The 25922-nt window shown below is 42.3% G+C and overlaps 1 protein-coding gene across 6 annotated transcripts in view; it reads left to right on the top strand.

The window, feature by feature from the left end:
* The window catches only part of MAST2 (microtubule associated serine/threonine kinase 2), a 372012-nt gene that overhangs the window by 165365 nt on the left and 180725 nt on the right, over window positions 1–25922 (top strand). For all 6 annotated transcript variants that reach the window (XM_037907057.2, XM_043521549.1, XM_037907059.2 and 3 more), the window contains one exon: window positions 14415–14446. In XM_037907057.2, the coding sequence (XP_037762985.1) occupies window positions 14415–14446 (32 nt within the window). The remainder of the gene's footprint in view (window positions 1–14414; window positions 14447–25922) is intronic.

Raw genomic sequence — 25922 nt, 5'->3', positions numbered from 1 at the left:
CCCAAGATAAATTCTGCCTCCTAGAAGCCTGAAGATTCTGCTACGCACACCAATGTAAACCTTTCACCACACTCAGTTTGATCTGTAAATTAATCTTACAAGTTTGGCCTAGCACATCTATGCAGTTTGACATTTTGTATTTTACCTTCAGAGTCTAGTCATGTGTGAAAATGACGAGCTTTTTCATTTTAACACCAGAATATGGTTCATGGGCTATTATCATTTTCCAGCCTCAGCAACATTTCAATAATTATGGAGAACTTTTAAGCATCTCAGTTGCCAAAGGGGATTTTTTTTAGTTCAGTAAAAACCATTCAACAGATGGGTTTGTATGTCTCTGCTGGTCATGGGAGAGTATGTCACAATCCAATGTAATGTTTTTGTTAGTTTAAGAGCATTTACTGTTTTGCAAAACTAACTGTAAAATGAGAATTTCATTGCATTGCAAATAATTGAGTGTTTTAACTTTTGCAGTCTAATAGTTTAAATGCCTTTGGAACTATCTTAATTCTTAAGTGAATGATATGTGTGCAGTTAAAAATTGCAACTTATAGGAAGTGTTCAGTTTTTCCAAATACTGGTATTTTTCTCTTGCTATATACATAATCCAAAAATGTAAAACTTTTGTAGCTCTTTTTTGCTGGTAATATTGACGAAGGATGAAGCGCTTGGGACTTTTTTCTCCATTTGATATTACTGAGAAGCATTCATAATTTAGTTTGACTACAGTTTAGACTTTTACAAGCACACAGATTAGGGCCGCTTCCATTTAACACAGACAATAGGAAGGAGGAGGCAACGTACCAGTGGCTGTCTGCAGGTATAGGTACAAGTAAAGATAAAAATAATACCTGTCCTTTCATCTATTCAAGTTTCTGTGTGGTGCCCATTTCCTAAAATTATAGCAAATACTGTTCCCCCTCCCTGAAGCAGAGGCCAGACTTCGTTTATTTTTCTTTTTTTCTTGGGTTAGCAATGTAGAAAGGGAAGGCAGGAGTAGCTTTAAGATAGCCCATATACTGAGTGAGTGAACAAATAATACATTTACTGTCCTGTAAATTATGTCCATACAGAAGAGATGTAATTAACTGTTGAGCTTAATGGATGCCTTGTGAGGTTACAGAAGCTATTATTCATAAACGAGATGAAGACAAGGGAGCTTTATATGGTTAGAAATCCTTTTAGGACCAATTACTATCTATCATTTAGAATTGATTACTTAAGTTTTCAATTTCTGAAAGTATTTTCTCCATGATCCATGGGGAATGGACTTACTGCTGCTTTCATGGAGAAGGAAGACTGTCTCCCTAGCTGACGGTTTTGGAGGGGCTTTAGAATTTTCCTTCCCTTGGATCCTCTCCCATGGTTTTACCATTAGGCGGTATATCTGGCCCATGGAAAATGAGGTAGTAAAGTGGCCATTGTTTTATTACTAATGCTATTCAGCCTACAATGGAGATAGGAGTTTGAGTGATCTTAGATTATGAATGATTCTTTGTCTTTCACTGTTTCAAGTAGTATAGGAATGTACATTTTTTGAAAATAAAGTTCTATTGATGCTATAAGAGCACTTACCTTTACGTTGTCAATGCAAGAGTTGTATGAGTATATGGTACTTTACACACAAAAAAATGCTCTCCTACCTCTTCCCAAACACCTTACATTGACACTGGTCCTGGTCCAAGTGAGAAATGAATCTGATAAGATAAATAGAACAGTTCTGACTGCTAATTGATATGTGATCATTCCATTCTCTCTGTACTGACATTGCAGATTCTTTGGCCCAGGTACAATGCCAGAGGTGCTAGAACTGCTCACATGTTTCAGCGTGATGTTCTTCTGTAATCAGTGATTTTTGTGTATTTTATGTATGGTAATGCATAGAATGAAAGTTAACTCCTGAGTAGATTTAGTATCTATTTTTCACCCATAAAATACTTGTGTTTTTTAAAAATTTTGTGTTTAGGGTAACTCTACAAGGCATCCAAACTCTCTCAAAAAAAAATGTTTGGGGTCACTGTTCAACCTAATATAAGGGTTCAAATGTGGCAAATATTTTTAGTTTTGTAGCCTGATAATTTGCATGCCAACTCTTTGTTATGGCATTAGAAGCAATGAAATTACTAACTTTTTAGGGAGTGGGAGTGAGAAGATGTGTGTTTAGTACAAAAGGCAAATGGCTTAATAACAGAGTAATGTTACCACCAGTATTTGCTTATTTGTAATGGTCTTAGCATTTTTAGGAGCTGTCACAATTTCCTTTTTTTGCATGCCCAGTCTTGAAGAAAAGAACTTTCTGTATAAGATAAGGCAGAGAATAATTTCAAAAACAGTTCTAACAATAGTGCAGTGCTGCTGTAATGCTAACTTCTGTGAAGGCACTTTCCTTCTGTTCTCCTTTGTTCGGTACTTATAACTTTCCTAGGATGGTTTCCTTTTGGCCAGAATCTTTCTCAAGCTGGTAAAATTTGCTAAATTGGTGGAAGAAACTTTTTAATTTGCTCACTGTATCTTTTTTTTTTTTTTTTGGAGTTGTCCAGAACTGAACGCATTATTACAAGTATGGAAGTATCAAGAATGTACATAATGGCAATGTATAACCAGCGTTAACTAGCAACCATGAAATTATATACATGACCTAATGCGGCATGCTTTACTCCTGTGAGTACTCTCCTTTACTTGCGAGGACTAATTGTATGAGTACAGCGAGCAGGGTTTGGTGCACGGTCATGCACACTCAGCAAATACTCAAATTTTAATGTTTCCAGTGTCTAACTTTGGCCCTGACTCTACATGCAGAGTTATTCTGCATCTCATTTTTATACTGTCTGTCTGTTTCGAGCCTATGGTAGCAGCTTTACTTCAGCAGATAGACTCTTATATGGTTCCTTTTAAGTCATTGTTATTGCATCTTTGTGGATTGTCTGACCTATATCTGGACTTGAGTAAGGCCTTTGGCACAGTCCCATATGACACTCTCATGTGCAAACTAGGGAAATACGGTCTAGATGAAATTACTATCAGGTGGGTGCATAACTGGATGAACGTCTACTCTCAAAGAGTAGTTATCAATAGTTCGCTGTCACACTGGACAGACGTATCAAGTGAGGTCCCGCAGGAGTCTGTCCTGGGTCCAATAGTCTTCAGTATTTTCATTAATGAGTTGGATGACTGAGTGGAGAATGTGCTTATAAAATCTGCAGAAGACACCATGCTGGGAGGGGTTGCAAACTATGGCAGACAGGATTAGAATTCAGAGTGATCTTGATGAGTTGGAGAATCGCTCTGAAATCAATAAGATGACATTCAGTAAAGACAAGGGCAAAGTACTATACTTAAGAAGGAAAAATAAAATGCACAAACACACAAGGTGGAATAACTGGTAAGTAGCAGTACTGCAGAAAATGATCTAGGGGGTTATGGTGCATCATACATTGAATATGATGCAACAGTGTGATGCCATTGTGGAAAAGCCTGATGTCATTGTGGGGTGTATTAACAAGAGTGTCATAAGTAAGACACAGATGACTGGTTTTGGGCATCATGCTGTAAGGACGATGTAGACCAACTGAAGTGAATCCAGAGGAGAGCAAAAAGGAGGGAAAAAAAATTTAGAAAACCTAACCTCTGAGTAGGGCCCTACCAAATTCACGGTCTATTTTGATCAATTTCATGGCCACAGGGTTTTAAAAATCATCAATTTCATTATTTCAGCTATCTAAATCTGAAAAGTCAGTGTTGTAATTTTAGGGGTCCAAAAAGGAGTTGCATGTTTATGTGTCACAAGTTATTGTGTGTGGCGGTTGCGGTACTGCTACACTTCTGCACTGCTGGTGGCGGTGGCGGCACTGCCTTCAGAACTTGGCAGCTGGAGAGTGGCAGCTGCTGGCCGGGAGCCCAGCTCTGAAGGCAAAGCCACAGCCAGCACCAGCGCAGAAGTAAGGATGGCATGGTACAGTATTGCCACTCTTACTTCTGCGCTGCTGCCTGCAGAGCTGGGCCCTCAGTCAGCAACCGCCACTCTCCAGCCGCCCAGCCCTGAAGGCAGGAGCTTAGAAGTAAAGGGTGGCATGGTATGGTACTGCTACCCTTACTTCTGTGCTGCTGCTGGCAGGGTGCTGCCTTCAGAGCTGGGTGCCTGACCAACTGCTGCTGCTCTCCAGCCACCGAGTTCTGAAGGCAGGGCAGAAGTAAGGGTGGCAATACAATCACGTTGTGACCCCCCTCAAACTCCCTTTTGGGTCAGGACCCCCAATTTGAGAAATGCTGGTCTCCCCAGTGAAATCTGTATAGTATAGGGTAAAAGCACACAAAAGGCCAAATTTCACAGGGGGATACCAGATTTCATGGTCCGTGACATGTTTTTCATGACGGTGAATTTGATAGGGCCCTTCCTATGAGGAAAAGTTGAAAGAACAGGGCATGTTTAATTTAGAGAACAGAAGGCTGAGGGAGGACATGATAATAATCTTCAAATATATAAAAGGTTGTTACAAGGAGGACTGTGATCAGTTGTTCTTCATGGCCATCAGTGGTAGGACAAGTTGTAATTAGCTTAGTTTGAAGCAAAGGAGATTTATGTTGGATATTGGAAAAGCTTTCTAACTATAAGGGTAATTAAGCAATGGAACAGGTTATCTAGGGTGCTATGAAATCCTCATCGTTGGATGTTTTTAAGAACTGGTTAGACAGACATCTAGCCCCGAATGGTTTAGCTATACTTATTCCTATGAGGTCCCTTTCAGCCCTACATTTCTATGATTCTTCAGTAACTCCTTGCTTAACCTTGTAGTTATGTTCCTGAAAAATGCTACTTCAAGCAAAACGATGTTAAGTGAATCCAATTTCCCCATAAGAATGAATATAAATAGGTGGGTTTGATTCCAGGGAAAAAATTTTCGCCAGACAAGACTATATTTTATATATACAGTGTACGTTTTTAAACAAACAATTTAATATTATGCACAGCAAAGATGATTGTGAAGTTTGGTTGAGCTGGTGAAGTCCAAGGGTGGAAGAGGGTGGGTTATTTCCCAGGGAATACCTTACTGCTAAATGATGAACTAGTACTTGGCTGAACCCTCAAGGGTTAACATGTTGTTAATGTAGCCTCACACTCTACAAGGCAGCACAAATGGAGGGAGGGGAGACAGCATGGCAGAGAGAGACAGACACACACACCCTGGCTGTGTGTTTGTGTGAGAGGGAGATGCACATTGCCCCTTTAAGTACGCTTACCCAGCTCTGAGTACATTGCCTTTTTAAGTAGATCAGCAAGATGAGACAGCAGCTGCTGCCAGCAAGCTCCCTCCATCCTTAGCCCTGTTGTGTCCCCACCCACCCCTGCTCGCTCTATGGAGATGGGGGACAGGAGCGGGGGTGGGGGGGGAGGGACAACCTGACATTAGCACCCTTCTTTCCCCCTGCCTTGCACAGCAAGCAGGAGGCTCCCAGGAGCAGCTCCAAGGCAGAGGGCGGGAGCAGCACATGGCAGTGTGGGGAGGGACAGCTGAACTGCCGGCAATTGATAGCCTGCTGGGCGGCTGCTGTACAGGGAATTTAGGGGAGCGGGGAGCTGATAAGGGGGCTGCTGGCCCACCCTGGTTCCAAGCCCCCACCAGCTAGCTCCAATGGGCTGCTCTTTCTGCAAGCAGTGAACAAAGCAGGCAAACGTTATAAGGGAGCATTGCACAGCTTTAAACGAGCATGTTCTCTAATTGATCAGCAAGGTAACAACGAAACAACGTTAACCGGCACGACTTTAAGTGAGGAGTTACTGTATAAAGGTGTGTCTAGAGCCAATCCTACTCCATTTTTTTCTGTTCTTTTGCTTCTGCCCCATGTATGCAACATGTCTACATTGCACTCTCCTCAAGTTAATAAATATAAATGTTACTCCTAAACATGTGCCATTACATACACTGATTTCTTGAGTGTTTCTCTCTTCAAATAAAATCTGTTGCATAAAGAAGCTTGGCAGGCATGCCTTATGTGTGTCAGACATGGCAGTGCTAGTATTCAAAACATAGCTCTAAATTTTGTTAGTCGGTCTTCCTAATCAAATCTACCTGTTTTTCTGACATGCTGTCGTCATATTGTGGGGTAGGTGTAGGGCATTACTGAAATGTGTTGCAGTAAAATTTCTTTTGTGCTTCATTCAGCATGCCACTCAAGTTGCCATTTCTCTTTAGTAAATTAGTTTACTGAGGTCTTCAAAGATTCAGCAGGGTGATATTAGAGCTAACGGGCACAGTGAAGTTACTGTACCTGCAATTCTTAACTCTGGCAGGGAGTCCAGAGAGGAAGTTAATTCATTTTGAAAAGCCATTGTGTAATATCAGCTAAAAGGTTTTTGATATCAACTATTTAACTACTGTTTTTATTATGAAAAGAAGTAGCCTGCTTCTTTACTGGTAATTTAGGACTAGACTGAGTCTTTGTTCTTAGTCCCAGGAGGAGGAGCCCTGAGAAGAAATTAACAAATTTATTTGAGCATAAGCTTTCATGAGCTACAGCTGACTTCCATCCAATGAAAGTGAGTTATAAAGCCAGACCCAGGGATATAGGGAAAGCTTATGCTCAAATAAATTTGTTAGTCTCTAAGGTGCCACAAGTTCTCCTTTTCTTTTTGCGAATACAGACTAACACGGCTGCTACTCTGAAACCTGAGAAGAAATTGTGACTCTGAGAATCTCAGTTCCTTCCCTGTCCCTTCTTTGCTCCCATGAGGAAGTAATCTGTGCCACCCCTTTATCAGCTCAACTTTGTTGGCTGACTCATTGAAGGGGTGGGGCAAGGCCCTGCCCACCTGCTTTGGAACGTACAGGGCAGGCAGTCCTTGCTCTCATACCTCATCCAAGCCATGATGTGGGGAGGTTTGACAGGAAAGGGACACTGAGGACTTAGTCCCGCTTAATATCCTGTGCAGGCAGTTTAGAGTCAGGCACAATCCGTAGTGTATAGTGTAATATAGTATTCAGGACGAGACCTGTTCAAGAAAACAAAAGTCCATATCAGAAAAATATTGTGTAGTGAGTCATTTTATCTTGCTAACTAATTTAATTTTAAAAATAAGATACTGGGGGAGAACAACAATTAGGGAAATTCCCTTATACCTTCTGAGATGCACTCTTGAACCATTGGCAGTTAGGTAAGTAGGGTGACCAGGTGTCCGGTCGAAAAGGGACCCTGGCAGCTCTGGTCAGCACTGCCAACTGGGCCGTTAAAGCTCTGGTCTGTGGTGCTAAGGCAGGCTAGTCCCTACCTGTCCTGGGGCACCATGCTGCACCCCGGAAGCGGCCAGCAGGTCCGTGTCCTAGGTGGGGGGGAGGCATGGGGCTCTGCGCGCTACCCCCACCCTGAGCCTGGCCAGTGGGAGCTGTGGGACAGTGCCTATGGCAGGCGAGAGCAGCGCGCGGCGCTTCTTGCCGCCCCCCCGCCCCCACTAGCGTTGGACCTGTTGGCCGCTTCCGGGGCATGCACAACTCGTGTCATGACAGGCAGCCTGCCTTAGCCCCCTCGCTGCGCCGCTGACCCGGAAGCCACCTGAAGTAAGCCTGTGCCCCAGCCCCCCTGAACCCGGAGCCCCCTTCTGCATCCCAAAGCCCTCATCCTGGGCCCCAGCCCAAACCCTGCTCCCCTGAGGCCAGAGCCCTCACCCCCTCCTGCACACCAATCCCCTGCCCCAGCCCTGAGCCCCCTAAACCTGGAGCCTCCTCCTTCACCTCAAACCCCTCATCCCTGGCCCCACCCCAGAGCCTGCACGCCCAGCACAGAGCCCTCACCTCCCCACACTCCAACCCCTCCCCCAGCCCTGAGCCCCCGCAAACTCAGAGCCCCCTCCCGCACACCAAATCCCTCGGCCCCAACCCTCCCCCAGCCTGGAGCCCTCACCCCCTCCTGCACCCCAAGCACCTGCCCCAGCCCAGTGAGAGAGAGCCACCGAGGGAGGGGGAATGTAGTGAGTGGGGGTGGGGCTAGGGCATTCGGTTTTGTGCCATTATAAAGTTGCAAAAAGAAAAGGAGTACTTGTGGCACCTTAGAGACTAACCAATTTATTTGAGCATAAGCTTTCGTGAGCTGTAGCTGTAGCTCACGAAAGCTTATGCTCAAATAAATTGGTTAGTCTCTAAGGTGCCACAAGTACGCCTTTTCTTTTTGCGAATACAGACTAACACGGCTGTTAGTCTGAAACCTGTCATTATAAAGTTGGCAACCCTATAGGTAACTGCCTTAGAATCTTGATGAAACCCTGAAGTAAGTGGAATGACAGATTGGAGGCTTTTGGAGCCACAGTGTCTTGCCAGATTATGTGAGTGGGTTTGACTTTGATACTTAGCTGTACCGTTACCAGGGCTATTTGCTATAATATGTAGATGACCCTTGGTGTGTGTAAATTCTTGGCTGTGGTTGCTGCCCTGGTAGTCCCCTTTAGCACACAGATGTTTTTCTAGTTTCCAGCCATTTCATAGTGACTGAGCTCTGAAGGGAAACCTGAAAGCTCTTTGTTTGCTAGCGCTGGGTTCTTAAAAGCATTGTGCATTTAAAAAAAAAAAAAGTGGGAGAAGAAGCTGAAATTTACATGTTATATTATGTGCTAACTCTTGACTCATGGTTTTGAGGATTGACAAAAACTCGTTTTTTAGAGGAGTGAGGCTATTTGTCAGTTGAATATCAATCCTTTTTCCAGTTGGTTGTTTCAATACATTTTACAAATGATAATATTTCTTACTGACATGAGACTATACTGAATTTGGAAAGAACGAGGAGTACTTGTGGCACCTTAGAGACTAACAAGTACTCCTTGTTCTTTCTTTTGATACAGACTAACATGGCTACCACTCTGAATTTGGAAAGTAATCCCAAACTTATTTTGATTGTTTTGTTGGTTTGTGTGTGGGTATTTAGAATAATAATAAAATTATACATTATGATCAGTGCCTTCAATAGTTAATATCGCCCTTCCACAGTACCAAATTGTCCTAAAGCTGCTGCTGCTGCTCTGGCCCTGCAATGCAGGCTTTGTAAGGGGAGGGAAAGGGGAGGAAAAAGTGAGTTTGTGTGTGTGGTTTTTGGAGGGGGGTTGGGGGGTGAGAACCTGGATTTGTGCTGGAAATGGCCCACCTTGATTATCATATACATTGTAAAGAGAGTGGTCACTTTGGATGGGCTATTACCAGCAGGAGAGTGAGTTTGTGTGGGGGGGGGCGGAGGGTGAGAAAACCTGGATTTGTGCTGGAAATGGCCCAACTTGATGATCACTCTAGATAAGCTATTAGCAGCAGGAGAGTGGGGTGGGAGGAGGTATTGTTTCATGGTCTCTGTGTATATTAATGTCTTCTGCAGTTTCCACAGTATGCAGCCGATGAAGTGAGCTGTAGCTCACGAAAGCTCATGCTCAAATAAATTGATTAGTCTCTAAGGTGCCACACTTCCTGGTACATTGTAATTCAACATGTGGCTAGCAGCAGAAGTGTGTGAGAGAACACACTGCCAGTTCTGAAATACCCATGATAATATTAATTATATATTAACATTATTGCAGGCAAAGCACCTCTAAAGTGTGTGGGCTAATGGTATTGCAGGTGTCTACATCTTCTCAATATTGCTAATTTTAGGTGGTATTGGAAAGTGTTAAGGTAGCAATTTTCTTACTTCAAAGCATATTTTATATTTAATCAGGTGATATAACAATATAATCCTTAATTATTTAGTTTTGCAATAAAATGGTAAATTATGGAAATTAACATCTGCAGTGTGTACCACAAATTAATCCAACATTTCATTTTATAGATATGTTGTTGTTGAAATGCTCATGTTGTTAGTATTGATGTTTCAATCTCTTTGCAGTGCAGTTTGGCAACCAAATTCAAATGATGATATTTTAATTTTTAGAGAGAAGGAAATTGAAAGATATTGTTTTTAATATCCATTTATATACATTCCTGTAGTAAGAAATAACAGATTTTCTTGACAGATACTTGCAGGGAAAGAAAAGCTTAGATTTTTTTTAAAACCATGAAAAATTCCTTCCTTTTTCAGTCTGATGGATGGATTATAGTTGATGTCCTTGCATGGGCAGGTTGCATTTTCCATCAGAAGTGGAGATTCTAATCCTCATTATCATTTCTGTAATGCAAGTGGTTTATGTGTAGAAACAGATTTAATTAATCCCCTGCTGGTTGATAGTGCACCCTAAAGCAAATACTTACAGTCAGCAAAGGAAAAATTTTAAATATGAGTGCATGGTGTCAGGTCAGTGAGTGTCAGTTGATCTTACAACATCTGTGAAATATCTTTAATTTACCAAGCAAAATGTATTTTCCCCTCTAGCTATAGAAATACTTCTTTATCATCTTGTTTGGTGGCTCAGCTTGGATGGTGATAAGCTTACCAAATATGTGTTCCAGGGTCAAAGGCTATCTCAGGCCATGTCTACACTTACCGGCAATCAACGCTCTGCAATTGATGCAGCAGGGGTCAGTTTAGCTGGTCCAGTGAAGACCCACTAAATTGACCACAGAGCGCTCTCCAGTTGACTCTGGTATTCCACCAGAATGAGAGGAGTAAGGTAAGTTGACAGGAGAGCGTCTCCCGTCGATGCAGTGCAGTGTAGACACTGCAGTAACTCGACCTAAGCTATGTCGACTCCAGTTACGTTATTCATGTAGCTGGAGTAGCGTAACGTAGGTCGACTTACCCCGCTAGTGTAGAAAAGGCCTCAGGAACGCTGGTGCCTGTGCTGGCAGAAACTGGGAACATTCAGGTGGTGGTGATTTTCAGTTAATTTGAAAGGGCCAAAGTATGGTGCATTCAGAACACATTTTAGCATCCCACTTTGCCTGTGGGTATGTGCCATATGTGCAGTTACACATTCAAGGATGAATCGCAATATTGAGATAAAGTGATGATGAAATATCTCTCCATGGTGCTTTTATAAAGAGTGATTAAAGGAAGACAGTGTGATACATCACCTACTCCCAACATGACTAAAACACTGCACCCTTCTTCTGTGATTATTAAGTTAAAAAATTAGTATTGCTAAACAATCCCTAAGTTAATTTTATTACTTTTCAATAAAACAGATAATTAATTTAATGTCATTTTCCTCTGTATGTAAAGATACAGCCTGATGAATCACATTTTTGAGAACATAAGTTAATTGAGTGGGATGATTCCAGAATGGTTCTGTTCTCAGTAATTCAATTCTCCGAGGCAACATGTTGAATAAGACCTCAGTTGTTGGTCATGTTATTCGACTTCATCAGGACTTGACTTTATCCTTTATGCTAATTGTTGATGGGTTTCATCTGTGGAAAAAAGTTTGAGAAATAAAACTAGGCAAATTGACAGTCTCTCATTTTTGTAAGAGGATACTGAAAATAAACATGCATTTAGAGGATTATATTACCGACCTTGAGAGCAGGTGGCACAGAGCTAGGCTGAGGTAATGAGGATAATATATCTATGTATTGACAGTTAAAGTGCTCAGAGACAGATACTTCAGATTGTGCATGGAATCTACTATTCTTTGATGTTTCACTCTAAATTGGGGTTAGGTCTTATATGGAAGAAAACATTTTACATAATTAGCACAGTTACTCAGAGGATTTATTGAGTTGTGGAACAATGAAAGAATTACTATACCCAAAGCTAAATACCAGGTCATATTTGGTGGTCGTAGCATGACAGTGTTTTATTAATCATCTTGCCATTTAAAATATGAACTCTGTTTCAAGAATGCATAAATACGTACGGCCAAGTTCTCTTTGTGTGATGTTTGGCAGGATTAGCATGGTAAAGTAAGTCTAGTCACCAACACTTGCTTCATAATTAACATACTGAAGCTTGCTTCCCTTAGCTGTCCTACAAAAACTAATTTCCAAGCTCTGATCCCGATTTATGGGAAATAGGTAACTACAGATCTCCATGAAGTATTGTCAGGCTCTTCTGTTAGGTTTTGTCTATACTTGAAATGTCAGTCGAGTGCAATGTACTTTAACTGAATGACTGAAATGCGCCTTAAGTCCACATGTAAGTACTTTTGTGTGATTAAGTTATCCTGATAACCTGTAGGTGTAAAGATGCAATCAGCTGAGTGCCAGTATGGACATTCCAGTTTCCTCAACCAGTGAAAGCTCCTTAGTTCACCAACTACGACACCACTCTTTTTGCACCTTCTTATTCCCTGCCCTGCCCCTTTGTGCAGTGCCCCCACTATGTGCCTCCTGAAATGTCTGTCTGCACTCCTGCTCCTTAAATGCAGGTCTCAGATGGCTGTCCTGCTGTGGATCATCAGCTGAGACTTCAGTTTCTGCCCCCCACGCTATTCCCCTCTGCATCAGCTGTGTTCCCCACATATGCTGGTCCTTTCTCCAGTAATCCCTTCCTCCCTATATCCCTGGGTCTGGCTTTATAACTCTGCAGACAGTGAATTGCTGATGGTGCATGGGTTGAAGCTGCAGCAGGAAGAGCAGAGTTGGCGGCGCTGCTGCTCGCAGTCCTTGAGCTTCCAGCTCCGCTCCCCTTGCTTTGGCCCTTCCATTCCGTTAGGGCCTTTGAAACCTGTTTGGGCGGGGTGGAGAAGCGGCGCAGCTACCAGGTCTGCTGTTCCTGGTTCAGTCAGTTAAGCAGGGGAGCAATGGCTGGGGGGTCAGGGGACATGGCTGGGGAAGGAGGATACTATTGAGTGGGCACAGAAGATTGTAGTTTCAGGTGGATTGCTGTCTGAGGGTCTGCGAAGTAGGAATGAAGGGACATTTCAGGAGGGTAATATGAGGTGGGACATAGTGGAACAAAGGATATAAAAACTGATTGCTGTACTGCTGATTACTCTCCCTATTGTAGTCAAGGCCTTAGAGGTGTTGAATTTGAAAAACTGTACTGTATATTGATGCTATAATTGCAGTGTATTCATTTAAGCGCAATCACAGAATGAATGTGAATACTATAGGGATAGAGTGCAATTCAGTCATGGCATATTTGATTGTGTTACATTGAGAGATCGTATGTAATATACCATGTGTTTTTCTAAAATAAAATGTGTTAATTTCCAAATTCAGAGAGAGATTATGGATTAAGAAAAATGTTTTCATGGATAACAAAAAGTGACTACCATAGGTACAAATGAGAATAAAAACAAACATAACCCTTTAAGCACAAAGGTTTTTCCACTGCATGCATTCGATGAAGTGAGCTGTAGCTCACGAAAGCTTATGCTCAGATAAATTTGTTAGTCTCTAAGGTGCCACCAGTTCTCCTTCTCTTTTTGCGGATACACACTAATACGGCTGCTACTCTGAAATCTTTAAACATAGGCGCCGACTTCCTCAGTTCCCAGGGAGTGCTCTACCCCTGCCCGGCCCCAGGTCCCGTTCCCACTCCATCCCTCCCTTGCTACTGCTGGGCCTCAGTAGCATTAGAAACAGAAAATATGCTGGCTCCAGCTGTAATAATTGTAAATGGTAAAAAGTAAATTAAAGATTTATATTAGGGTCAGTTAGAATAAATTGCATTTGATCTTATTAATAACATCATTAAATTTTAATTTTTAAAAATGTGATATTTATCTTCACATTGTCCTATCAAAAAAGACGGAGTAGTAGAATTATTTAAAAAAACCTCCCTTTAAATAGACGTGTGACTCTTTAACTTTACTGTTTGACTTTTTTCTTGTGTTCTTGTGTGCCTTGTTGAAGGTGGACTCTGAGTAGATGATGATACCATCTAGTGGTGTAATATTAAAAATGCAGCAGTGTAAAATGTTTTTAAAAAGAGAGATAAATGTGCTTACCTGAGATGGAAGTTGAAAAAATATTTATGTATTTCCATGTCTTGTAATCTTTACAGTTTAATGCCGAAATGTTCTGATTCTAAGTGCAAGGTGCATTTCTTTGAGGTTGTCTTCTCAAGCATATAGCAGTATGTGTATATTTAAAAAATAACTCCAAGACAGAACACTCGACTGCACACACTTAGCCCCCAGGGAGAAGATAAGAGAACAAACACATGACAGATGTTATCATGTTGCTTGATGCACTATGGGAAGGCACTCAGATACTAGAATGATGAACTGTGTATGACAGAATAGAATGTATTGCAAAGATGGTTAGTACATTTCTATACAATTGTATGCTTCTAATTGTAAATACCATAATTGTGCAGTCAAAGCAAATATTTGTGTGCATACCTGGCCAGTTGAGTGGCTGTAAACAGATGCAAATACCATATTATGCGTGCAATGATAATATATGTAGTAACAAATTAGGAGTGCTGCCATCTTTTGAACACATCTTTGAAAATCTGGCCCTTAATATTTTATTTATAAAGTAATATTACTAGATAAGGTGAACAGGAAGTTAATTTAAGATCTTTCTTCATTAATTTTCTCATTTTTTTGTTTGTATTTTTTCCAGAAGGAACTCAGTCTCCCTAGAAGAGGAAGCTTGTAAGTATAATTACTTTTCATCTATTGCTGTCATAAGTACTCCTGACGGCATTCCCTGCCAAAAATATTTAAAAATTCTACTATATATATTCTGTGCACAGTATTTTAAAATTCTGCAACATTCTGCAAATTTTATTTGTCAAATAAATATGGAGACTCCAGCCTGGCATTGGGGAGCACAGGCCACTGGCTGCACAGAGGTGGGAGATCACACTGTGGCTTCCCTCCCATCCCCCCGACACAGACTCAGCGGTGAGGTTGCACCCAACCCTGACAGAGTTCAAGGATGGGCCCTGCCCCCCAAACAGCCCAGGGCCCTGCCCCTCTGTGCCAGGTGCACCAGGTAGGCTCAGCAAGGAAGGATCCAAGTATGTAGGGGCTTATTGTGGGGGGATCCACGTGTAGTTTGAGAGAGATCAATGTGGGGAAATTTGGGTGCAGGCGGCTCAGTGGGGGATCCGGGTGCAGGGAAGATCTGGATGCACAGGGGCTTGTTGGGGGTTCTGGGTGCGATGGTAATGGGACTCTGCAGGGGGGTCCAGGTGAAGGTGGTTGGGGCTCCGTGGGGGGGAGGGATAGAGCTTGGAGGGGGGTCTACATGTGGGAGGCTCAATGGGGGGTCCAGATGCTGGTGGAGTGGGGCTCAGTGGGGTGGGGATCCAGATGCAACTGGTTGGGGCTTGGTGGGGTGGGGATCTGGGTGCCGGGGGCTTGTTGGGGTATTCCAGGTGCAGGGGGAATGGAGCTTATCGGGGGGTTCTGAGGGTGGAGGGAAGAGGCTCGGCAGGAGGGTCTAAGTATGAGGGGGTCTGGATGCACAGGGATTGGGCGGTTGGGGAAGTATCTTCCTTTACAGGGATCCTTCTCCCTGCAGCTGAGGTGAGATGGGTGCAGGAAACGGGGTGTGGGAGCAGGGGAGTTTGCAGAGCTTCCTGCAGCCGGGGGAGAAATCTGGGGGGGGTGTGTGTCTGGCCCTGCCCCTGATGCCTTGCAGTGGAAGAGGAAATCCCGATTTCCCATTCCAGCCTGGTCTAGCAGCTGAGCCCGGCAGAGAGTAGGAGCCATCACCTGGGTCTTCCCCAGTTCTGCCTCCTGCTCCTCTCCTCCACCCCCCCCCCCCCCCCCCCCAGTGATTTACCTCTCTGCCGGCTGCCCTGGGCACCCAAAACATACTGCTGGGAAGGGCTGCATGACCACTCTTGTGCCTTACCTTTGCTGCCCCATCAGAAAGTCATTTTTCTGCAGGGAAGCAAAGAAATATACAGGGGACATAAATTCTGCACAGGTGCAGTGGTGCAGAATTCCCCTAGGATTACATAAGGCTTGATTCAACAAAAATACTTGCAGATTCTCACCTGTTGAATCCACACAGAGCTATCAGAGACAGATATATTTTTTTTCCATTAACATTTTTCATGTGCTTTTAAAGTGTTTTTGAAAGGTGCCACATTGGAGACTAATGTCCTCTGTTCATTTCTTTAAGAGGTGGAGGACAGCCAGTGGTAGTGCAAGCCTACTCAATAGCTTAGCCAGTATGGCTCAAACCTGACATGAAGGAAACTTACAGGAGTGAGTGGGGAGTTCAGCATTTATGCAACAGACAGTGATTGCCTTTTTTGTTGAGACTGCCAATGGTGGTCCTTGTTGCTTCCAGGCCCAACCTTTGTACTCTGGATAAAATGTCCAGTGGGGCTTGTACTGAGATTTAATAAACTAATTCCACACAAGTCACTGATGGGAACAACATTTGGTCACTGCGGTGTGGACAATGTAGATGTGAAAAAACTAGATTCTCATTACCAATCCCTGCAGGTTTTTGTTGTTGTGAAATCAAGACGATAGAAGTATTGCCACAAAACATAAAATAGCAAACTGGAAAAAGCAGATTTCTTAAAACATAGTACTTTTAAAATTAGGCCAGTTTATTGATTTTAACATCTCTCTTTAGGTTTGCAGAGTTTAAGGAGACTCTGTTTTAGTGATAATCTCTGAGAGAATTTAACAGTTGCTAGGCTTAGTTTTCTGTGGTCTGGTATGTGGTAGAATAAAACTGCATAGTGGCTGGATTATATAAAGAACATGCGAGTGTGCCAGTTAAACCTACAATAAGCTTAAAGTCATAGCCTTCTAACTAAAAACCAAGCCCTAAAGTTTGCGTATCACAGAAGCAAAGTCAGTTCCTTAGATTACCTTTTATAAGCTGTCTTAGATTTCAGGTTTTGGTGATAAACGAGTTTGAATTTTTATTCTTTAAAATCTCTTCTTTGTATAAGGAGTAATGTTTGGAAAGTGCTGTGTGGTGCCTGTGATACACTGTTGAACAATATGACTAGGTAAAAAGGCTTTTTTTAATGAGGCATGAATGAATCTTTTTGTTGAAGTCATATGATGGTGTTAAACTCAGTTACTTAAAACAAAACAGAGCACAGGACTCATACATCAATTATCCATCAGTATACTTTTTAGACCAGCTTAGCTAGATTTGTATTAGATTTTAGGAACACTATTGCTTATATGATTTGGGAAAAGTAAAGACAGTGATTGAATAAGAGCACTTGGACAAGTATTTGGAGACAATCCAGTGAAACAAATACTTGATATTAGTTATTCATCTGTAGCCTTTACCTTAATGTAACAATTCAGATTTTTGGCACAAAGCATTTTTGATCTGGAGTTGAGGATTTCAAAGTTTTTTCCTGTTTCTTGGTCAAGTATGGAGATGGGTACAATATAAAGATATTGTAAGTATTAATGGGTACAATATAAAGCTATTGTAAGTATTAACAGTATTAACAATATCGCACTGTGCTCAGATCTTTAGGCACTGACAGTTTATGATGGTTTATTTAGTAACTATGCATATTGCTGAATTGTTTGTAAAGTATATTTCTTCAGTTACTTCAATCCTTTCTTTTTGATTACCTCTGTGAAGAGAACTTCAGTAGCCTCTGTATCTAGAAGGTCAAAACCCTAAACTGCAAAGGGCAAGAATAACCGCTACTGATGTGATTTCAATTTTTAGCAGAATAGAGATTTTCAAAGTGTTCAATATGCTTCTTGTAAAGATGCTCTGACTAAATTATTTTACTGTGTTCCCTGCAACTATAGGAAGTGCAGTCAGTCAGACCTAGTTATTTTGAATTGGTTTACTTTTGTTTAGTTTAATAAGTTAGTACTATGATGTGATTTTCATTTATTTCTGATTGATACCCAAATGCCCTTATCAACCAATTAGAATTGTATGGCTCAATGGAAAGAGCCTTGTGGATCTGTAGATCTCAAAAAACTTTGTTTATCTCAGAGTTGTTAATACTATAGTATTGAAGTGCTCCCCATATAAATTAAATCTGCAAGATCTATGGAGTCTGTTTGTTCTTCCATCCCTGATTTGAAGAGTCTCTGTTCAGAAAATAATTTTTAAAAAAAATTATGATTCCTGTAATGGTGGAAATGGTATGTCAAAGAAGATCTTGCATTGTGCTTTAAAGATGGGTAGGCTTAGGATCGTTCTAAATTCTTCTAGAAATTTGTCCCGCACCTGAATGTCCTTGACGGAGAGCACTTTATTTTCAGATATTTTCTGCTTTATAAGCTTCATTGTCCCAACAGAATGTAGTTATATTGACAGGTAATAGATGGAGACACAGTCAGTGATGTAGCTGAGACCTGACCCACTGGGACGGGGGAAGTCCCAGATGACTGGAAAAAGGCTAATGTAGTGCCAATCTTTAAAAAAGGGAAGGAGGAGGATCCTGGGAACTACAGGCCAGTCAGCCTCACCTCAGTCCCCGGAATAATCATGGAGCAGGTCCTCAAACAATCAATCCTGAAGCACTTACATGAGAGGAAAGTGATCAGGAACAGTCAGCATGGATTCACCAAGGGAAGGTCATGCCTGACTAATCTAATCACCTTCTATGATGAGATTACTGGTTCTGTGGATGAAGGGAAAGCAGTGGATGTATTGTTTCTTGACTTTAGCAAAGCTTTTGACACGGTCTCCCACAGTGTTCTTGTCAGCAAGTTAAAGAAGTATGGGCTGGATGAATGGACTATAAGGTGGGTAGAAAGTTGGCTAGATTGTCGGGCTCAACGGGTAGTGATCAATGGCTCCATGTCTAGTTGGCAGCCGGTGTCAAGTGGAGTGCCCCAAGGGTCGGTCCTGGGGCCGGTTTTGTTCAATATCTTTATAAATGATCTGGAGGATGGTGTGGATTGCACCCTCAGCAAATTTGCGGATGATACTAAACTAGGAGGAGTGGTAGATATGCTGGAGGGCAGGGATAGGATACAGAGGGACCTAGACAAATTGGAGGATTGGGCCAAAAGAAATCTGATGAGGTTAAATAAGGATAAGTGCAGGGTCCTGCACGTAGGACGGAAGAACCCAGTGCACCGCTACAGACTAGGGACCGAATGGCTAAGCAGCAGTTCTGCGGGAAAGGACCTAGGGGTGACAGTGGAGGAGAAGCTGGATATGAGTCAGCAGTGTGCCCTTGTTGCCAAGAAGGCCAATGGCATTTTGGGATGTATAAGTAGGGGCATAGCGAGCAGATCGAGGGACGTGATCGTTCCCCTCTATTCGACATTGGTGAGGCCTCATCTGGAGTACTGTGTCCAGTTTTGGGCCCCACACTACAAGAAGGATGTGGATAAATTGGAGAGAGTCCAGCGAAGGGCAACAAAAATGATTAGGGGTCTGGAACACATGACTTATGAGGAGAGGCTGAGGGAACTGGGATTGTTCAGTCTGTGGAAGAGAAGAATGAGGGGGGATTTGATAGCTACTTTCAACTACCTGAGAGGTGGTTCCAGAGAGGATGGTTCTAGACTATTCTCAGTGGTAGAAGAGGACAGGACAAGGAGTAATGGTCTCAAGTTGCAGTGGGGGAGGTTTAGGTTGGATATTAGGAAAAACTTTTTCACCAAGAGGGTGGTGAAACACTGGAATGTGTTACCTAGGGAGGTGGTAGAATCTCCTTCCTTAGACGTTTTTAAGGTCAGGCTTGACAAAGCCCTGGCTGGGATGATTTAATTGGGGATTGGTCCTGCTTTGAGCAGGGGGTTGGACTAGATGACCTCCTGAGGTCCCTTCCAACCCTGATATTCTATGATTCTATGACTCTATGATTGTTTTGATGGACAGGATCAAGGCCATAACCTAGCCATGGGACAATGCAATCTGATTTGGAGTCAATGACAGGATTAGAGCGCAGGTGTGATGTGCTCATGATGGCCCTTCCTACTGAGGTGGCACTCACACATTCTGTGCAAGCTAGGGCCGTTTCATTGCATCCAACATCAGCCCTACTGTGTAGAAATATACAGTAATTTACAATATATTTCCATTATCTCTGAAGAATGTATGGATTGCTATAGAAGAATATTTATCAAGGAGGAATGGCATACATTTCCGAACAAGCTGGAAGTGGAGGAAAGTTTTTTGTCTTTCTTTTTTTTTTCATTGCAGTTTGGCTCAGTGGTGAGTTCAGCAGGACCCGGAGGCTTCAGACCAATTGACGAGTGGATGCCTTTGTTAAAAGGCGAGGAGTGTTCTTTCTGCTAGTTCTTCTAAACATTTTGTCTTCTGACTCTCATCACCTCATTCTTATCTAGGTTCAGTTTTAGCCAGCTGTTCTTCACCCAGAAGCTCCTCTCTTGTAGGCATTATGACATCCTTGTGTTGGTATTGGTGCATTTATGGAACGTGACAGAGTTGGATGTCTTCAGTATATATTTTTGGCAATGGAGCTTGGGGTGTCTCACCATTTCTACAAGTGGACTTGTGTAAAAGCTGAAGCAGTGAGGAGATGGATGGGTCCGTGTAAGATCCCAAATATGAAGATTGTTGGATAACTACTCCTCTTTCCCATTATCACTCTCTGGATCCTGTTTGAGAACCATTTTAGTGCTGCATCATCTACTTCAGTCGTATTAAGTTATACAGGCTTGGCAAGCCAGTCAGTTGACTGCCTATTATTTGACAACGGTCAAATATTGTTAAATATTCCAGCAAAAATGCCATGATACAGGCAGTGGCCTACCTTTTTGATTGCATGGTGCTATCTGTTAGCCAGCCTACTTAAATGTCTTGATCACTGACTTTATCACAGAGCTCTTCTTCGGTGTGGGAAAGGTATTCAGAGTGTCACAGCTAAATACAAGATTGAACAGATAGTTTAGCATAAGTAGTTAAACTTTCTAAGGGACAATTCAAGATGGAGTGGCCCATTAACACCCCTGTAGTCATAGGACAAAAACAGGGGTTAGTGGGTTACGGATTGTTGTAATAAGACATAAATCCAAAGTCTTTATTAAGACCATGATTTGCAGAGTCTAGCAAAGTTATGAATTTAAGCTCTGAGGCTCATCTTTTGAAAGTGTTGTGCAGGTTTCCTCTGATAGGTCAGATATAGAGTGATCACTTTGTTAAAAGTGTTCACCCACAAGTGATATGGTGTTTTTGTCTTATCATTTTCCTTTGAGAGTTCATTTGAGAACATAGTGATTGTCTAGTTTCACCCGCAGAATTGTTGTTGGGACATTTAGTTCACTGATTGAGGTACATCACTTGCTGTGAGAGACATGTATAGGACCCATGGATCTTGAATGGTGTGTTGTGGGAGGTGTTGATCATTGTATCAGTGGAGATATGTCTGCAAATTTTCTTCTGTTGTACTGGCAGGGTCTGATGCTGCTTTAAGTTAGTGTGTCTTGGACTGTGGGCAGGTTGATTCTGATGATGTCTTTGGAGAGGTTGGGGCATTGTTTGAAGGCCAGAAAAGGGGGTTCAGAAAAGATTTATTTCAGGCTGAGGTGCCCATCAAATATGGGTTGTAGTTATTTGAGGATACCCTATATGGGTTCAAGTGTAGGGTGCTTGGTGACAACTAGGCTCGTGTGGTCAGAGGGGGTTTTATTTCTATATTGAAGCAGGTTATCTTGGGGTATTTGGGTGGCCCAGTCCAAGATGCGGTCATCTTCTCTGGTGGAGTGTCCTTGCTTAGTGAAGGTGGTTTTGAATGTGTTAAGGTGTATATTCCGGACATTTTCCTTGGATCATATTCTGTGGAATCTGAGTGCGTGGCTGTAGATAAGATTTCTTGGTGTGTTTGGGGTGGTTACTGGATCTATGAAGATAGGTGTGGTGATCCATGGGTTTCTTGTATATAGTTATCTGAAGGTTTCGATAGTTGAAGTTGATTGTGAGGTCCAGGAAATGGATGCTGGTGTTGAAGTGTTCCAGAGAGAGTTTAATGGATGGGTGGATGTTGTTGAAGTTGTGGTGGACATCTATGCGGAAGTTTAGGTCGTCTGTCCAGAGGATGAAAATATCATTGATGTATCTCAGCTATATCATTGGTTTCATGGTGCATTGGTCCATAAATTCTTGTTCAAGGTGGCCCAAGAAGAGGTTGGCATATTAGGGAGCCATCCTAATACCCAGGGCTGTTCCCATGGTTTGGACAAAGTGTTCGTTGTTGAATATAAAATTGTTACGGATGCGTATCTGAGGGTTGTCCATTGTCTTGTAAATATTTGAGGCAGGTAGCTGTGCCATCATTGTGAGGGATGTTGGTATATTGGGAATTGACATCCATGGTGGCAAGGATGGTATTCTGAAAGAGGTTGTTTATGTTGCGGAGTTTATGGAAGAAGTTGATTGTGTTGTGGAGGAAGCTGGCCCTTTGTGTGGTGAGTGGTTTGAGGATAGGTTCTGAGTCCCGCTATTCCTTCAGAAAGAGTGCCATAACCAGATATGATGGGTCTCTTTGGGTTCCCTTGTTTGTGTATTTTGGGAAGCATGTAGAAGGTCGCTGGGGTGGGTTCATGGGGGAAGAGTTAATAGAGTTTTTCTTGGAGTTTTTTGGAGAAGCATTTGATGATATCCTTAAATTCCTGGGTAAACTGTGGTGAATTGAAGGGTTAGAAGGGAGCGCAAGGGTCATCTAGTTTAACCCCTTGCCAAGGTGAAGGATTTGTTGTGTGTAAACCTTCCAAGACAGATGGCTATCAAGTGTCATTTTGAAATCTCCAGTAAAGGAGTTTTCCCGACTTCCCGAGGAAGTTTGTTCCATTGTCCCACTTTTCTTACAGTTAGGAAGTTTTCCCTGAGATATAATTTAAATCTGCTATGCTGTAGTTTGAACCCATTGCCTCTTCGCCTCCTCTCTGTGGCAAGACAGGACAGTTTTTCCTCATCTTTTTTGTGGGAGCCTTAGAAGTATTTGAAGACCATCATGTTCTCTTGTCCCCCACCCCCCACCCCGTTCTCCCTCTTTTTCCAGACTAAAGATACTCAGTTCCTTCAGCCTCTGCACATCTGGCTTACATTTCATCCCTTTGATGATCTTTGCCACTCGCTCTGTATCCTTTCCAGTTTCTCTACATTCTGTCTGTTTTGCTAGGGTCCTACTAAATTCACCGCCATCAAAAACGCATCACGGGCTATGAAATCTGGTCTCCCACCGTGAAATCTGGGGTCTTTTGTGTGCTTTTACCCTAGACTATTCAGATTTCACAGGGGAGACCAGTGTTTCTCAAATTGGGGGTCCTGACCCAAAAATGAGTTGCGGGGGGGGGTCACAAGGCTATTTTTGGGGGGGATGTCACAGTATTGCCACTCTTCTGCTTTGATTTCAGAGCTGGGTTGCTGGAGAGTGGTGGCTGTTGGCCGGGTGCTCGGTTCTGAAGGCGTTGCCCCACCAGAGGCAGTGCAGAAGTAACCGTGGCAATACCATACTGTACTACCCTTACTTTGGCCTTCAGAGCTGGGCTCCCGCCCAGCAGCCACCGCTTCCCAGCTCTGAAGGGAGCGATGCCGGCGGCAGCAGCCAAACAGTTGTGGAGGGGGTTGCAAGGTTATTTCTGATTTTTGGGTCAGGACCCCTACAATTACAACACCATGAAATATCAGGTTTAAATAGTAGAAATCATGACATTTATGATTTTAAAAATCCTATGACTGTGAATGGACCGTGAATTTGGTAGTGCTCTCTATATAGCAGTGACCAAAATTGGACACAGTACTCCAGCTGAGGCCTAACCAGCACTAAGTCGAGTGGTACAGTGGATCCTTGCTAGAGCGCACATCGCTATAGCGTAGATTCACATGTAGCGCGGTCGCGGCGATGGATCCCAAATTTAAATATTTAAATTGGGATCCATGGTAACGCGGTACCATGCATGGATCCAGAACCCCGCTTTCTAGCAAGGGTCCTGTGTACTATCACCTTCTGTAACTTGCATGCTATGCCTCTGTTAATGCAACCCAAAATTGCATCTTCAGAATTGCATGTTTTCAAATCCTTCCCCAAACAACTCCAAGAGAAACTCTACAAACTCATCTCATACTTGAAGAAGAGCTCTGTGTAAGCTTGAAAGCTTGTCTCTCTCATCAACAGAAAGTGGTCCAATAAAAGATATTACCTCACCCACCTTGTCTCAGAAAAATGATAAGACAAAGACACCATGTCAACAGTAGGTGAACACTTTTCACAAAGCAGTTACTCCATATATGACCTCTGTCTTCATCTTCAAAGGAAACCCACACAACACCTTCAAAAGACAAGCCTGGAGCTTAAATTCATAACTTTGTTAGACATTAAAAATCGTTGACTTAACAAAGTCATTGGATTTATGGCTTATTACAAGAATCAGTAATCCACTAACCCCCCTTTTTTGTCCTATGACTGCAGAGGTGTTAACTGGCTACTTCATCTTAAATCGTCTCTTACAATATGTGTTAACTAGTTACGCTAAACCATCTGTTCCACTTTGTATTTGGTTGTGTGACACTCTGAGGCCATGTCTACACGTCCAGCACTGCAGCAGTGTGATGCAGCTGCACAACTGCAGCACGTCTGGTGAAGGCGCTCTATGCCGCTGGGAGAGAGCTCTCCCATTGGCATAATAAAGCCACCTTTGCAAGCAGAGGAAGCTATGTCGATGGGAGAAGTTCTCCCACTGATATAGCGCTGTCCACACCAGTGCTTATGTTGGTGTAACTTATGTCGGTCTTGGAGTGGGGTTTATTCAAACCCCTGAGCAACATAAGTTCTGCGACGTAAACTGTAGTGTAGACATAGCCCGAGTACCTTTTCCAGATCTGAAGAGGAGCTCTGTGTAAACTCGAAAGCGTATCTTCTTCCCAATAGAAGATGGTTCAATAAAAGATATTACTTCACCCACCTTGTCTTTCTAAGATGGTGCACATCAGTTACAGAATTTGCCATCCTCTCTCCTGAAAGAGGATTAACTTTTATTTATGATGCATTTATGCATGTAGATAAATTATAAAGATTCTTAGCTGTTTTGGTGGTCAAAGACACCTTTTTTTTATATAGCTATTTTTGCCTTACCCAAACTTTTATTTGGGTCTTTAATAAGTGCATTGTGCAGTATTATGTTATTTGACAAAAGCAAATGGGTAACTCACATACACACAGTGTGGTTAGTTCTTGGTCCCCCTCTAATGGGTAGTCACTGTATGGACATGTATGAATCTGCTAAAATCTTCGTGTTATGGAACCTTGTCCTTGGTTCTATCTCTGTTGCCACTGACCCATCCAGGGATGTTGAATTAAATAAGTGTTAGTGATTGTTAGTAAATTTTCTCCCAAATCTCTTCTCAGTGGAATTATACAGAAGTAAATTGCTTCCAGATAATGTGCTAAACCGAAGCTTAAAACTATGCCTGTTTCTACTTCTAATCTTTCTAAACCTTTATACTTAAAACTGAGGAAACAAAAGTTTTAGCTGGAGAAAACAAGGAAAATATTTTGACTTGCTGGACTGAAGAGAATAAAGGCAAGCATGGGAAGAGAATTTGCACATTTATTCTAGTCTTTTTTACAAAGACCTTAATTAAATAAAGATTATATACTCGGTTTCTGTACTAATAATTTGGATATCATATGGGTGGGAAAACAAAATCTCTTGGTCAATATATTAGGTGAAGATTAAACCTAACATGGTTATGGTTATAAGCGATTATGGAGAGCCTTGCTAATGTTATCACACTTATAGTGTCAAAGCGAAGTGGGGGGCAAATATTCCCTAATAGTGCAAATATCCAAAGTGCAAAGAGATAAGGAAAGACATCACCATTGCTCAAAATAGGAGACTCTGGTATCTTAGTGGACAGGCTGTGCACTGTTGTATAGGAGTACTTGGTTTGAATTCTGGTCTGTCTCTTTCCCCTTTCATGCTCAGAGAGCATGGAACTTATGGAGACAGTACAGTTATCCCTGGGAAGAAATGCATTATATCACTCAGCTTCAGTCTCTCTTGGCAATAAGGTAGTTCTGTTGATGAGTCATGTGCAGTTTTCCCTGACTCAGGGGAAAGGCAGCCATGACAGTACAATGCCTCAAGTGTGAGGGAATATAATATGAAGAAAATGGGTAAAGAATGTCTGATGGTGCTCTAAGAAGGAAGTGGGGTATGGCATTCTGTTCCCATCCTGTGCTATCTT

Source organism: Chelonia mydas, chromosome 8 (genome assembly GCF_015237465.2).
Source record: "Chelonia mydas isolate rCheMyd1 chromosome 8, rCheMyd1.pri.v2, whole genome shotgun sequence".
NCBI classification, from domain to species: Eukaryota; Metazoa; Chordata; order Testudines; family Cheloniidae; genus Chelonia; species Chelonia mydas.
The sequence above is the reverse complement of the archived record's forward strand: the minus strand, read 5'-3'. Positions and strand labels throughout refer to the sequence as shown.